The 16710-nt window shown below is 38.1% G+C and overlaps 1 protein-coding gene and 1 long non-coding RNA gene across 11 annotated transcripts in view; one reads left to right on the top strand and one right to left on the bottom strand.

Moving 5' to 3' along the window:
* The window catches only part of NRG3 (neuregulin 3), a 1060361-nt gene that overhangs the window by 1029818 nt on the left and 13833 nt on the right, over positions 1-16710 (top strand). For all 10 annotated transcript variants that reach the window (XM_023240617.2, XM_023240619.2, XM_023240620.2 and 7 more), the window contains exon 6: positions 1365-1491. In XM_023240617.2, the coding sequence (XP_023096385.2) occupies positions 1365-1491 (127 nt within the window). The remainder of the gene's footprint in view (positions 1-1364; positions 1492-16710) is intronic.
* On the bottom strand, positions 1320-9784 carry LOC123381009. The gene is made up of 2 exons (XR_006587513.1): positions 8559-9784; positions 1320-1655 (listed from the first exon to the last, which is right to left on the bottom strand). It is a non-coding gene; the product is annotated as an uncharacterized LOC123381009 (long non-coding RNA).

Below are 16710 nucleotides of genomic sequence, written 5' to 3' on the forward strand. Positions count from 1 at the left end.
CAAGGCTCAGAGAAGTTTAGGGAAACAGTCAGTTTGATTTAGGAAATCAAAGCAAAAGTGGTGGGTGGCAGAGGGTCCCACCCCTGGGACAACCAAGGTGGGGGGTCCCACCCCTCTGACAGCCAAGCCCATTCTCTGTAGAGTGCTGCCTGCCAGGACAAGCTCACTGCAGGAGACAGTACTCACACTCCACCAAAGGCTCTATTCTTCACAGGGATCTTGGGAAGAGGAAAAAGTTCGGGGTGGGGGAGGGGATGATTCTGCAAAGTGTGTGTGTGTGTGTGTGTGTGTGTGTGTGTGTGTGTGTGTGTTGTGGATACTGAGTCTTCTGCTGATAGATAGTTGCTGTAAAGCCCTTGGAAGAGAGCAGCTAACAAGGCAGGAAATTGCTGCATCCTTCTGATGCAGCCACTGCCTGACTTAAACAACAGTCACCCCACATATGCAGGCAGGAGTACTTCACTCAGAGTCCAGAGATCGAGAGCAATCTCAGCCTTCCCACTGAGAAGCTGTGGGACCATGGCAAATGGTTTGACAGTCCCAAGTGGTGGTTGAGGTTACACAGTATGCAACCAGCTGGGCTGGACTCACATCCAGCCCCAACACTTACTAGCGATATGACTCTGGGAAAATGATTTCACTTCTCTGTGCCTCAGTTTTCTCATCTGTTGAATGATTATAGGTTCCTACCTCATCACACAGAATTACTATGAAGAGAAAGTGGGTTCATACACGGAAAGCACTTAAAATGATGCGTGGCACATAGTAGGTGGTCTTTCAAGAGTTAACTATTTTTGCTGTGATTTACCAGCTGGAAATAAAAATCTTCACATTTGGGACTAATGGTAACAATAAATGAGCGGTTTCTGAACTGCAAGAGAAAACATACACAATACAGTATATAAGTAAGCTATGCAATCAAGCTATGCATGCTTATAAATGTAAATATAACAAATATAAATGTAACTCTGCAAGTATGTTATATGTGGCTGGTAGCTCTAAGCTTCAAATTTTTCCCCTAGTTACTTCTTCAGAGCATTTCTAATTCTTTACAGCTGAGCACCAAGGGTTAGGGACCTCTGCATCCATGCGGCCCAGAAAAATTCATTATGCTTATCCCTGCCTTTGGAGTGCCATTGGGTGTGAATCTCCGGGTGTTTATGGATAATACCAGTTTCTTTCCAGATTAAAAGCTATCTAATGGGGTTGGCGTGTTGAAAATGAAGGAAGGCTTTCCTTTATTAACTGAGTTCATCCAGCTTTAACAAATGACAAACATACATGTTGGGAACAAATGAACCCCCCAAATACAAACAGAATAAATTTGTGTAACTATTTATGCATGTATTTATTTAAACCTGCAGGAAACAAGCTAAACAAATTCAAGAGCAGCTGAAAGAACCACAAAATGGTAAAAACTACAGTCTCAAAGCATCCAGCACAATGGCAAAGTCAGAGAACGTGGTGAAGAATCATGTCCAGCTGCAGAGTGTAAGTTACCTGTCTATACATCTGTTCCTACAGCCGGTCTCAGTGTTTCCAGTTCAGGGGGGATGGGATGCTTGGGATCAGATGTGTGTGTTCTTTTCGGTATTTGTAGATTTTTCTTTAAGTCACTTTGCAGTTCTGTGTGTGTACATGTCCACGTGTACAGGCTGAAACAGAGAAAACTTAAATCTCAGCCCTTGATTATATTCTGCCCTTGATTATAAATTCATCTCTGAAAGCAAAAAGAGATCCAGTTGTTTGTTCCATAATGACTTACTACATTCCTACTGGGTCAGAAATTGTGCTCGGCACCAGGGATACAATGCTCCCTACCTTATGGGAACTTTTCTGTGGTAAGGGGCACAGACGCCAGAACAGAGGAGGTATGTGGGCTGAGATGGTTGACATTGCAGTAGGTGGGAGAGTAGACCAAAGAGAGGGAGGGAGATGGGTGGGTGCAATGTTCATCGTATAGTCAAAGAGCAAAGGACAAGAGACTAGAAAAAAACAGAAAAAGTAAAACCATGGAATCCCAAGAACGTGTACTATATTCCAGCAACTCCAAGGTAAGGGGTGCAAGAGAGGTCAAAGGTAAGACAGGTGGGAAGTGAGACTTGTATTCCCACAGTCAGTGCTTCCTAATACCAGGGCTTAAATGGATACCAGAATTTGAAATACAAGCTCTTTGAATCTTACATTCTTTCTAATGTTATTATAATCATTTCTGAGATAAATTGCAAAACACTTAATTAACGACAAGCACATATCATCTAAGACATACTGAAATATTCCTCTCAGGGTAGCAAATTCTTTGCCCCTGTATAAGATTGCACATCCAGATTCCGAGACACAAAAGGAACAAAAGCCATGGTATAAACCTAGGATCTGAGTATAATAAGCAATCACCCAGGACACATTCATGCCCCTCCCAATGCATAAATCACTGAGAATTTATACATCATTTGTGATTCTAAAAAATCATTACCCAAAAGTCACCATTATGTTATGCATAACAGATGTACTTAGATGTTTAATGTGGAATTCATAAATCGGAATTGCTTCCCAGCCAAATTTTGTTAAACTTGTAATCATAGTTATGTGGGGACTGTTCTCTGAAACAGAGGGAATGTTTCTGCTAATGATTTTTGAGTATTATCTCACTGCCCTAAAACAAATGCAGGAGCGGAGGCTTTCAAGTCCTTTGCAACTGGACCTGCTGAAGATAAACAAAGCCAGCCACTGGTTAAAATAGTAAGGGCAGGGGGCGCCTGGATGGCGCAGTCGGTTAAGCGTCCGACTTCAGCTCAGGTCACGATCTCGCGGTCCGTGAGTTCGAGCCCCGTGTCAGGCTCTGGGCTGATGGCTCAGAGCCTGGAGCCTGTTTCCGATTCTGTGTCTCCCTCTCTCTCTGCCCCTCCCCCATTCATGCTCTGTCTCTCTCCGAAAAATAAATAAACGTTAAAAAAAATTAAAAAAAAAATAGTAAGGGCAGGTTTTAATCAGGAATAGACTATTGCATTATGAAAGCAGGTCCAGCATGAACTGAACTCCAGTACTGAACTCCAGTTTGTACAGAGGTGACTGGTTGTTTCAAAGGGAGAATGAGGGAATGGGGTGGGGAGCAGAAACCGTGGGGTCTTGGCAGAGTCAGGGAAGTGAAACAGTACAGAGATGATCAGTGTGCATGCCAGTTTCGTCTGTTAGCTGGCAGTTAATTGAGCTTAGGATTCTGTACTTCCACAGAGCGGAAGGCCGACATGCTATCCTTCCTAATGATTACGTTTCAAAGATACAGCTTTCAGGTCCCCGAGAAAGAAACTCCCTTAGGAGTTTGTAGGAGATACATACACATCTCAGAATGACAAAGGGCGGTTTACAATTGTAAGTCCTTTTAAGGGAGGTCAGTGGCCTTTCCTCCAGCATTGGCTAGAGCTACCAGCAAATTCTTTTGGAGGCTTTGAGTTTTTGTTTTTGTTTTTGTTTCTTAGGCAGACTTTTTAAGGAAGGTTAGGGCTATTCCAGGGGCAAAGCCTTGAACCTTTAGAGACTATATTAGAGTTTACTCAAGACTTTTGGTGCGGGGATGATTGAGTGAAGTCATTTGTGCTGGGAATCTGCAGTTTTGATAGGCCAAAGTTAAGGCCTAGTAGAAAAGAGGGCTCAGAGGAGCCTGTCTAGAGTTTGGTTGGGAATAGTCTCAGTCAGTCCTGATGGATTTTACAGGGTTGCAGCGAGAGCACACACACAATTTTGTATCCTCTGTTTTCACCAAACAGATGATCAATAGCATTTTCTGTCTGCTTTATGCTCTCCACAAACTCGTTTGGGAGATAGCATAATTGTCCACAAAGTGGCCATGTCACAATGTCCTCGTCCTTCCCTCCTTGTAGACATTCGTGTTCTTTCCTGTGGTTTACTATTAAAGGAATATTAAGATAAACTCCTCACTCATAAGCTCCACCACCCCTCGTTTGACTGCAACTATCAGGATTAGAATAACAAGAAATTACAAAGTGTAGAGGTTCCAAAACTTAAAAGATCTTTGGGTGCATTGGCTTTTAATTTCTTTTTTCCTCCCTCTTCTCCCTTCTCCAGCCCACCCATATCCACAATTTTGTATGTTGGCACAGGGAAGCAGACCGTGGGCTCAACTGGATCATTCTCACAGGGCCTAAGATAAGACGTGGGAAAGTGTCTTTTTATATTCATCCTGTTTTGGATACAGAGAATATATATAGGACATTTTTTCCCTGAGTTGCAGTGTGGTCAGCTAGGACAATACATTTCAAGGGATCATGAGTTTTAGATTAGGCTGGGAGTGCAGGCAGAGAATAGATAGGAGAAGGAGGCATTTAAGGACTCTGAAAAAGGAGAGTGAGGTGCATTGAAGAGACACAGGAATGCTAGCCATAGCATTCTACGCTTTGCCAGCTTGGGCCCAAGGGACTGCCTGAGAAGGTCCCTTTAACCAGACTAGACTAGAATGAGTAAGTTGCTTTCCCAAAGGCACATATCAGTTTCAGTGCTAGAAAGTAACATGGGTCACTAGCAGCTTTGTTATACTTTGGTCAACATTTCTTTTGCTAACTTAATAGGAGAAAATGTTTTCTGTTTTTTTTTTCTAATTTACATTTAACTATTTGAGAGTGTAGTACAATCTCAGTCCATATATTTCTAGTCAAATTTCCAGTTTGATGAATTATGTCCATGCTTATACTCTTGTTCATAATTTTGTTGTAAGAATCAAATAGCAATTTGTAGTTTTTCTTGTCATACGTTATGGGAGAAAACAGTAATGGAGAGTATATATCAATAGTACGTTGAAAAGGAACAGAAACGTTTAAGATTTGCTTTCCTTCAATGTTATGCTCAAGATACACAAGGAGAAGTATACAAGGACATCTATACAGCGGAGGCCAGGTAACTCTAGTCTTAGAGCAAGCAGTAATCTGATGTGTGGCTCAAAATTTCTGCATGAATAGTAACAAGCAAATGTATTGAGGAAAACTTAATAAAGCAGTTTTTCTTTGTAGGTCCATATTTTTTTCTTCTGGCAAGATCTAGGAGGCAATACCAATGTCGATGTTAAAACCAAACAATGATAAATGAAATAGTGACAATCATAATAGCAAATAACATGTATTGAGTACATACACAGAATACTAAATAATAGAGAGACATTGACTCACGTAGTCCCAACAACAACTACTTAATTTACACCCACTATGTGCAGAAGAGGAAAATGGGACTCAAAGCTTAAGAAAGTCCGTCTCTATCAGACATCCAGTGAGTAGCAGAAAGCCCATCTCACATCTTTATAACTCAGTGCTCTAACAGGGGGCAGTGTTGCCCCAGAGAACTTTTGGCAAAGACCGGAAAGACTTTGGGTGTTAAAACGTGAGAAACATCTCTGAGCAGAGGGCAAAAGTGCTGATAAATATCCCACAACGCCCAGAAAATTATCCTTCCCAAATGTCAAGGGCAGTGAGGAAATCCAGAGTCCAAGGTCCAAGCTGCATGGTGTGTCCATTAGGAAATTCTGAACACCTAGCATAGGAATTCTATGGTTTTTGCTACTACACAGAGGGTGGATGGGTTATCCAGGTACACTATAATCCTTGGAGGGAAAATTTCAGAGTAGGACACCATATCAAGCAAATCTGTCTTTATTTTATCTTGAATCCCAAGGTAACTACTTGAAATTCTTTGCAAATTGCAGTGTTTAACAAATGAATAGTCTGTGTCTGGCATTCCCTTAAGTTCATTAAACATTCATGGGGAAGGGTTTCACTTTACAGTCATTTAACAAGATGTGAAACACCTAGTCCAGTGAAGCGGCATCATACTCTGGAAACACTCGACTCAGAGGCTGCAGAACTAGACCTGGCAATGCCTCACAAGCACCTAGCGCCTTACCATCATTTACAAAATGAAGTATTTGTGACTCAGAGAGATGAACTGACCTCATTTAACTGTGTCCTGGAGAAGAGAGAGAGAGAGAGAGAGAGAGAGAGAGAGAGAGAGAGAGCAAGCGAGCTGGGGCTAGCATTATAATCTCTAGACTGGCCAAGGGAGTGACACTTCTCAGCCTGATTCAGGGATCAGAAAGAGAAGTCATTAAAAGAGAGATGATCTAGTCTTCTCTCTTAAAATCAAGAGAAAATATATGTAAGTGAAAAGTTAGGGACTAAAATTATATACCCCTTCCCACCTTTTTCTCAATAACCATCTTAGGAAAGATAGGTTTATATGGGAGGAACATTCAGTGAGGAAGAATTGGAAGATAATATTTGCATCCATAAGGAGAATAATAAGAATTTAATGCCTAACACAGCCTTGATAATTGGTAGAGAGAGGCATCCATTTATTCTGTAATACTTATTGAATACTTCTCTATGCTGTGCACTGAATGAAGAGCTTGAAAAATACAAACAGAAGAGATGGATCTTGGCCTGGAGGAGCTCACGGGATAGTGGTAGAAACAAGAGCGTAAGCATACACAGCAGTTTTTCTATGATGTAGACACATTAAGTCAATGTGCTATTAGAGAATGGAAAAGGACATCCGGAATTGTCTGGGAGAATAATAAATCCTGCCCAAAATATGTGACATAGGAACAGAGTCTTGGGAGTGAGTTGAAGTTCATCAGATAGTTTGAAGGGGGTTGGTCAGAAGAGGTAATTTCTTTATAGCATGAATCAAAGTTAACTTTGAATAGTTCTAGTCTAAAACCTGATGTCTTGTTTTAAATATCAAATTTTAACTTGTTGATTCATTATAGATTCATACATTCACCTATTCAAATATACATTAAATATTTAGTAAGGACTAGGCACTATATTAATAACAAGGTATACAATGATAACTCTAAATGACAATGTCCTTACTGATTACGATAAGTGATAGAATCCACAAACAAATGTGCCAAGGCTTCCAGTCAATAGTGAACAGTCCCATCAGAGCTTATGGAAGGCGGGTCTGAGAGCTGATCTGACAATATGGTAATAGCAAAGAGCTCTCTCAGAAGACAGAATGATAATGACACATGCTCAATTCACCTAGCTGAACGGGGCACTTGGTTGAGGTGGGATGGTGGGTTGTAGGTGGTAGGGGTGAGGAGGAGTATTTGCTGTGCCCAGTGTGTGGAAAGAGTGTTTCCATGGAAATGGGTTGAAGTTTGACTGCAATTGTATAGCTCTTCCTGCTTGGGATATGGTGCAGAAATTCCCAGCATAACAGCTGGAGTCAAATTGTCTTTAATTACTTGCATAAGAAATCACATTTTGAATTATCCCATAACTGCTGATTTTCACCATGCTCTGGGCTCCTAAGTCAGACTTCTAGTAAAGAACTTTTTGAGACAGACATAGATGACCTGGGAGCAATGCAGAGAGACAGACGTTTAAAACCATTTAAAAATAACCTCCTTCCTGCCTTTATTGCCTGGGGTTCCAGACCAGGTGATTATCAGCTGTGTCATCATTGCTTTCCAACACAGACATGCTTTTATTTAACCTTCTGACTCCTGCTGCGTGCATTGGGCAGACCTGGAAACAACATCGTTGCTCTACTTCCAACATGCACCTGCTTCATTTGACAGGTCTATTGATTTCAGCGCACCATCAACAATGTGTTAGGAGCAAGGCAGGTGATGGTGCAAACAACAGTGGATGTCCTCAGCACCCAGAAGCAGCCACAAGGTGGGCTTTCACGAAAGCCAGTCGGGTTGAGTGCTTCCCTAAGAGATAACAGTATTGACCAGGGCCTCTGTGCATGATTAAAAGGAAATTGTTTCAGCTCACGTTGAAAGGGCTAGTGAAAGGACTGAGGCATCTCCTTATGAGGTATTAAAGTGACATTTTGTACATTATACTGAATGAGATTTTAACAAAACATGTATACACACAAAAAGTCAAGATCTGCATGAGTGCCAGGAAAGAACATGGAATCAACTACCATCTTTGTAACATTGTACAGAAATGTTAATGGAAAGAACCAGACAGGTAGCTTTTTGGAGATATTATCTGATGGATAAAATTGTGCAGCCCGTAACTCCTTCCAGGGATGGAAATGTATAAATTTTGGAAGGGGCCATAATAAATGCTTTCAGCATAGAGCATAAAATGTCCAAAGGCTATAATCCTGGGCAGTTAAGCTACTTTTAAGGAGGTTGGTGCAGACTAGCTGTTTTGCTGAGTGGATTATACACCTTCAGAGCCTATGGCTGAAAATAAAGGGAGGCTCAGTCTCTAAATAATAATTCTTCTCTTCCTCCTCCTCCACCCCTTCCTCCTCCTCCCCACTCCTTCTTCTTGTTCTCATGTGTGTCTTTTGCTTTTTAAAAATTCTTTTATTTTTTTTTTATTTTTAAAGTAGATTTTCTTTTTGGGAAAGTTTTAGATTTACAGAAAAGTTGCAGAAATAGTACAATAAGTTCTCATATACCCTGTACTCGGGTTTTCCTATTAACATTGTACACCCGCATGGTACATTTGTTAAAATTAAAACCCACAGACACGCGTTGTTATTAACTCATATCCATAGTCTATTCAGATGTCCTCAGTTTTTACCTAATTGCTTCTGTTCCAAGATTTCATCCAGAATGCCATGTTACATTTAGTTGTCATTTCTTGTTAGGTTCCTCTTGGCTGTGACTGTCAGATTTTCCTTGTTTTAGTGGCTTTGACAGTTTTTAGGAGTACTGGTCAAGTATTGTGTAGGATGCTCCTCTACTGGCATTAGTTTGATGTTTTCCTCATGATTAGATTGGGGTTATGGGGTGCAGGGAGAAAGACAACAGAGATAAAGTGCCAAATCATTTGCTCATATCAAAATCACACATTATCAGTTTGACCTAATCACTGTTGGTGATTCCGTTGTCCTCTGAGGTAATAATTGCTAGGAGTCTCCAGTGTGATGTTATGCTCCCTCCCCTTTCTATAGAGTTCTCTTTGGAAGGAAGTGACTCTGTGTAGCCCACACTTAAAGAGTAGTGCTCCCCGTTTGTGAAAGCAGATTGTTTACATACATTATGTGGAATGCTACTGCAAAGAGTTTATCTCTTGTTCCTCATTTATTTATTCCATTATTTATCTAAGAGTCTGAACTTAATGGATATTTATGTTATACTTTGAGTTATAATTCAATAAATAGTTTTTTCTTATTTTATATCAACTTATTTCAGATTTGGCTTTGGTGTCTCTTTCAGTTGGTCTTTGTCTCCTTTTGATATGTTTAATCAATTCAGTGTAGGTTTTTTGGAGGTTTTGGTTTTGAGTATGTCCTTTCTTCTAGGCCCTCTCAGCAGACAGATCAAAGATATATCTAGCAACCAGATAGTGCTTATGTGCAGTGCTTTTTACCTTTAGTCTACAGATTCTACTCATTTCCAAAGTTACTTGAGACAGCACATCCCTGATACCCACCTCCCATTAATGTTCTTTCATATGTTTGTAATACAGTTCATTTCTCTTAGTAGTCGGTATGCCTTTCTGGGATCTCCAGATCTCCTAAATGATACTTATTTTGTTAAGAGATAGATTTCTTTAATAGATATAGGGCAATTAAATTTGCCTATTTCCCCTTGTGTGAAATTTGATGACATGCGTCTTTCAAAGAACTGGTCCATTTCAACAATATATCATGTTTGAGGGCATAGAGTTGTGCATAGAGTTCCTTTATATTAACCTTTTTCTGTCTGTGGGAATAGTAGTGATGGCCTCTCTTTCACTTCTGTTATTGAAAATCTTTTCTTTTTGTTTTTTATAGTATACTTATTTATTTATATATATATAGAGAGAGAGAAAGCAAGTGAGGAAGGGGCAGAGAGGAATAGAGAGAACCCCAAGCAGGTTCCACACCACCAGCGCAGAGCCTGATGTGGGGCTGAAACCCATGAACCGTGAGGTCACAACAAAAGCCAAAGTCTGATGCTTAAACAACTGAGCTACCCAGGCACCCCTCTTTCCTTTTTTTCTTTTTTTTTTCTTTTTTCTTGTGTTAGACTGACCCGAGGTTTATCAATGTTACTGATCATTTCAAAGAATCAGCTTTGCTTTTGTGGATTTTCTCTATTCTTTTCCTGTTTTCAATTTATTAATTTCTTCTCTAACTTTTATTACTTCTCTTCTGCTTGTTTCAGTTTTAAATTACTCTTCTTCTTCTGGCTTTCTTCAGTGGAAATTCAGATTACTGATTTTAGATATTTCTTCTTTTCAAATATAAGACTTTAGTGTTGCAAATTTATCTCTATCACTGCTTCCTTTACCTCCCACAACTTTTGATATGTTGTATTTTCATTTTCAATTAGTTAAAAATATTTAAAAACTTATCTTGTGACATTTTCTTTGATCTTTCTGTTATTTACAAGTATGTGGTTTAATCTCCAAATAGTTTTTTGGATTTTCTGTCTTTTCCCTATTGATTTCTAGCTTAATTTCAATATGGTCTGAGAATATACTTTTCATGATTTCAATTTTTTTTTAATTTCTTAAGAAGTATTTGATGGCCAAGAATGCGATTTATCTGGATGAATGTGAGCTCAAAAAATGTGTAGTCTGCTGTTTTAGAAGTATTTTATGAATATCAATTAGATGCAGTTGATTGAACATGCCATGTGGCCCAACTATATCCTTAATGATTTTATGCCTGCTAAACCTCTGTTACTGATAGATGTATGTTGAGCTCTCCAAGTATAATAGAGGATTTGTCGGTTTCTCCTTGAGCTTCTACCAGTTTTTGCCTTATGTATTTTGATGCTCTGTTGCTAGGTGTATAAATATTAAGAACTGTTTTATCTTTTTGGGGGAACTGGCCCCCTTATCATTAGGTAAATGATACTTTTTAAGTATTTCTTTATCCCTAATACTTTTCCTTGTTCTGAAGTCTTCTTTGTCTGAAATTATTATACCTATTCTAGCTTTCTTTTGATCACTATTAGTATAACATGTTTTTATCTCCTCTGTTACTTTTATCTGACCTATATATTTAAAGTGGGTTTCTTGTAGACCACAGATAGTTGGGTTTTGTTTTCTCATACAGGCTTTTAATCTCTGTTTTTTTTGTTTTGTTTTTTAACGTTTATTTATTTTTGAGACAGAGAGAGACAGAGCATGAATGGGGGAGGGTCAGAGAGAGAGGGAGACACAGAATCTGAAGCAGGCTCCAGGCTCTGAGCTGTCAGCACAGAGCCTGACGCGGGGCTCGAACTCACAGACCGTGAGATCATGACCTGAGCTGAAGTCTGACGCTTAACCAACTGAGCCACCCAGGCACCCCAATCTCTGTTTTTTAATTGATGTATTTAGACCATTCATATTTAAAGTGATTAATGATATAGTTCAATTAATATCTTCCATATTGATAACTTTTAAATTCTTTGCACCTGTTCTTGGTTTCTTTTGTTCTGTTTCTTCCTTCTCTGGTTTTAGTTATTTAGTAGGATTCCATTTGTTTTCCTCTCCTAACATCACAATTATACTTCTTTTTATAATTTGTTAGTGGTTACCCAAGATTTGACAATATGGATTTACAATTAATCTAAGTCCACTTTCAAATAGCACCTTACCACTTCATGGTTCATCCAGGTATTTTATAACAGAGTATCCTCAATTCCTTTCTCCTGTTCTTTATAAAATTGCTGTCAATCATTTAATTTGTGTACATACTATATCAAAAATATATTATCATTTTGAACATTTTTCTATTTGATCTATTAATAAGAAAAATAAAATATTTTAATGTATTTTTATTACTTCTCGGCATTTTTCCTTCTTTATGTAGATTTGAGTTTCTGATCTATATCATTTTGTTTCCCCTTGAAGAGCTTCTGTTAAGGTCTGCTGGTGACGAAATGCCTGTTTTTTGTTTGTTGGTTGGTCCAGAAAATCTATATTTCTCCTTTATTTTATTTTATTTTTTTAAATTTTTTTTCAACGTTTATTTATTTTTGGGACAGAGAGAGACAGAGCATGAACGGGGGAGGGGCAGAGAGAGAGGGAGACACAGAATCGGAAACAGGCTCCAGGCTCTGAGCCATCAGCCCAGAGCCCGATGCGGGGCTCGAACTCACGGACCGCAAGATCGTGACCTGGCTGAAGTCGGACGCTTAACCGACTGCGCCACCCAGGCGCCCCCTCCTTTATTTTTGAAAGATAATTAAACCAGAGATATATTTTGTTTGGTGTTTTTTGTTTTGTTTTGTTTTTAATTTGAGAGAGAGAGAGAGAAAGCACAAGCAGGGGAGAGGTAGAGAGGGTTGGGGAGAGAGAGAAGCCCAAGCAGGCTCCATATGGAGTCCAGCTTGGGGCTCATTCCCATGACCCAGGGAGCATGACCTGAGTCAAAATCAAAGAGTCAGACATTCAACTGATTGAGCCAACCATGACCCCTATTTCTTTCTTTTAACACTTTTAGTATTTTACTATTGTCTTTTCTTGTTTGAATGATTTCTCATTAGAATGCCACTGTATTTGTTTATCTTTTTCTTCTATAAACAAGGTTTTTATTTACTTTTTTAATTTTTGACTTTGTTTTCAGCATTTTATCTTTGTGTTACTTTTTTCTTTCTTTACTTCTCTTTTCCTTTTAAAAATACAGTTTGAATATGATATACTATGATATAGATTTTTTTTTGGTATTTATTCTGTATGGTCTTTTGATGTTCTGTGAGCTTCTTGTGTCTATGGTTTGATGTCTGTCAATAATTTTGGAAAGTTCTCAGTCACTATTCCTTCAAATCTTTTTCCTGCTCCATTTTTTTTCTTTTCTTTTAGGAACTCCAATTATGCTTATGTTATACCATATAAAGTTATTCAACAGTTTCCAGTATTATCATTCGTTGTTTCCTTTCTTTCTTCCTTTTTTTTTTAATATTCAGTATTTGTTTTGTGTTTCATTTCAGGAAGTTTCTATTGATTAATAGTCAAGCTCCCCTGATTCTTTCCTCGATTGTGTCCAATCTAATGATGAGCCTATCAAGTGCATTCACTAGTTATGTTACAGTATTTTTTATTTATTTCTAGATTTCTAGATTTACTTTTGAGTATTTCATAGAGTTTCCATCTCTCCACTTACATTACTCATCTGTTCTTGCATGCTGTCTACCTTTCCCTTCACAGCCCTAAGCATAGTTATCATGCTTATTTTAAATTCCATGTCTGATCATGCCAACGCTTTTATGGTACCTGATTCAAGTTCTGGTGCTTACTTTGTCTCTTCAGACTTAATTTTTTAAATATACGTATATTCTAGTATGCCTTTAGATTTTTTTGTTAAAAGGTAAACAATACATTGAGTAGATCTCAGGTAAATACATGTTTAGTGTAGGTTCTATGTTAATCTGGATAGCAGCTGGGTTTCACTTAATGTTTGCTTTAGCTATAGATGCCAGGGTCTTTAAAATCAGCTAATGTCTTTTATTAGTTTGTTTGTTTTGTTTTTAGTTGTGTCTTTGGGTTATCCTAAGAACTCCTTCTTAAATAGAGTGTGTGTCTTATAATTTTCAGCTGTAATCTACTGTTATTATAGAGGAGTCCTACTGATGTGGTGTTAAGGAGTGGTGGAGGGGAACTCATCTATAATCTTACGATTATATTTCACTCTTTTACTGGCCTATGACCATGAGAAGTGTTTCTTCCGTTTTTTTCCCCCTTATGTGAGATAGGAAGGTTACAGGAGCAGGGACTCAGAGGGGAAACTCTTCCCTCAGGTGATATAATGCTTTGATAATGTCATTTTTCATGTAGAAACAGCCATTTCAAAATGGTTACTTTCACCCTACCCATGTCAGATATGAGATGACTTTTTTTTCTCTTTTTTGGTTCTTTGTTCTGCTCTAGGTAAGCTGATCTTGACCATAGTTCTTGTATTGTCTTGTCTGTCCAGATTTCAGAGTGGTGGTTTGTCATGGAACTTCAATTACTGAATGGATATAAGAACAGTCATTGATTTTCAGTTTGTTCAGCTTTTTTCTTATTGTAGGGACAGGACTGACAATTTTTAAGCTCTTTATTTGTCAGAACTGTAAACTGGAATATATCTCTAAATTCATTTGAACCAATATGTATAGAATATTAGTTTGAAGGATTATCAAATGATTTGTATATTTTTAGTGTTCCATATGTCTCAACCAACCCTGGATAGTAATATAACAACTTAAACCTGAATCTCATGTTAGGCACAGCCACTAATGAAAGATTCTCATAAAGTCTGTGTGAGAGAGGAAAAATCCAAAATAATAAATTTTGAAAACAAATTTGTGTTAATTGACCAAAATAGTATAATTGAAAGCAACTGTATGACAACAATGCAAGCATTTGAAAGAAAAGATTTAGAACATATTATCTATTATAGATACTATAAATAAGCAAACCAAGAGGTTGAGTCTGTTCAAAACTTTCATCCAGGGTTTTGAAAAAGAGCCTTTTAGCTTTCATGATCAAAAATCTCATTTAAAGCAGAGGCTATATGTACCTCATATGTTTATTGTAGCATTATTTACAATAAGCAAATTATGGAAGCAGCCCAAGTGTCTGTCCATAGAATGGATAAAGAAAATATGAGGTATGTACACACACACACACACACACACACACACACACACACACAGGAATATTATTCAGCCATAAAAAAGAATGAAGTCTTGCCATTCACAATTACATGGATAGAGCTAGAGAGTATAATGCTAATCAAAATAAGTCAGAGAATGACATATACAATGTGATTTTTCTCACATGTGGAATTTATGAAACAAAATACATAAACAAAGGAAATAAAGGAGATAAACCAGAAAACAGATTCTCTAGAACAAACAGAGAGGAGGTTGGTTACCAGAGGGGAGGTTGGTGCCTTATGGATGAAACAGGTGATGGGATTAGGAGCACACTTATCTTGATGAGCTCTGAGTAATGCATGGAACTGTTGGATCACCATATTGCACACCTGAAACTAATATAACACTGTATTTTAACTACACTGGAAAATAAAATAAAAACCAATTGGAATTTCACACACACACCCAAAAGGCAGAGGCTCTGAACTAATGGCCCCAACACATAATTAGTCTGTTTGGCATACATTGCTTTAAAAAAAAAATGAATGGCTTGCTGACTTTCAATAATTCAGTGATTTCTCTAGAAAATCTAGATGCTCCAGAAACACTTGGTTGATAATGCCCCCACAGACCTCTGGAGGAGCACAGACTTACCTCCTTCCATTTGACACAGATACCTCTAGATTATATCACTTGTTTCTGTAGCTGAGCCTTCCAAGCAAGTTTGTCTTCTAAATGAATTTATTAAAAGTTGGGATTAAAGGGGCGCGTGGGTGACTCGGTCGGTTGAGCATCTGACTTCAGCTCAGGTCATGATCTTGCAGTTTGTGAATTCGGGCCCTGAGTCTGGCTCTGGGCTGACAGCTTAGAGCCTGCAGCCTGCTTCAAATTCTGTGTCTCCCTCTCTCTCTGCCCCTCTCCTGTCATACTCTGCTTCTCTCTGTCTCTCAAAAATAAATAAATGTTAAAGAAGTTGGGATTAAAAACCAAACAATCAAACAAACCCCTAGTCAGTCTTTTATAAAACCTGAAAGTCAAATGGAAGGTCACAATGTTGGTTACATTCCAGTAACATGTCCATTCAATTCATTTTTCCCATGGTGGTTTGTAAAATTGACATTAATCAGTCAAAAAAAAAAAAAAAAAGCACACATGAAGGTATTTACATCATTTTTGGATCTTTAAAATTTTGGATTATTGACAATAACCATCTTTTCCAAATTACTTCCATATCTTCTTTTTATTCTGTGTCAACTTACTCCATTTTGCAAAAAGTCTGACCAACTTCTCTAAATCCATTTTGTAGATTATGCATCAAGACATGGTTATTACTGCCACTATGTGGTTTGTTTTGGAAGTACTTAAAAAAGCAAACATTTAGAGATTGCCATCTTAAGTTTAGTTACATAACCTTGACATTTTGCCTAGTCTCAATAGCCCATATCCACTGACACACTTTTCCCCAAGGAAAACATCCAGTTCATAGTGTATTTTCCTTTTTTTATTTCATCTGTGTCCTGTGTGGTTGCATGGGAAACACACAGACATGCAAACACACACAGAAATATATATGCACATACAAAATCTATATATGTTTTCATGTATGTATACATATATACACACACACACACACATATATACATAAAGCTAAATATATGTGTGTGTTTCTATATATACATACACATATGTGTATATATATAGATTGATAGATAGATACACACTTACAACATGTGTGTATCTGCTGCATTTTCCTTATTTATGCAAATGCCTTCATATTATACGAACTTTTTTTAATGTTTATTTTTGAAAAAAAGAGAGAGACAAAGCATGACTGGGGAGGGGCAGAGAGAGGAGGAGACACAGAATCTGAAGCAGGCTCCAGGCTCTGAGCTGTCAGCATAGAGCCCAACACAGGGCTCGAACTCATGAACCACAAGATCATAACCTGAGCCGAAGTCAGATACTTAATCAACTGAGTGACCCAGGTGCCCCTAGGCATACTTTTTTATACCTTGATTTTATTCTTTTCAATAGTTGTATCGTTTTTATTTGTGGGTACTTTTATTGTTTCTAACTGTGTTTGTGGTTGTTTTCTGTTTTGTTATTAAAAATTGCACACACACACAAAAAAAACCAAAAAAGAAAGAAAGAAAAATGGGGCACCTGGGCGG

This window comes from Felis catus, chromosome D2, assembly GCF_018350175.1.
Source record: "Felis catus isolate Fca126 chromosome D2, F.catus_Fca126_mat1.0, whole genome shotgun sequence".
Classification (NCBI taxonomy): Eukaryota; Metazoa; Chordata; class Mammalia; order Carnivora; family Felidae; genus Felis; species Felis catus.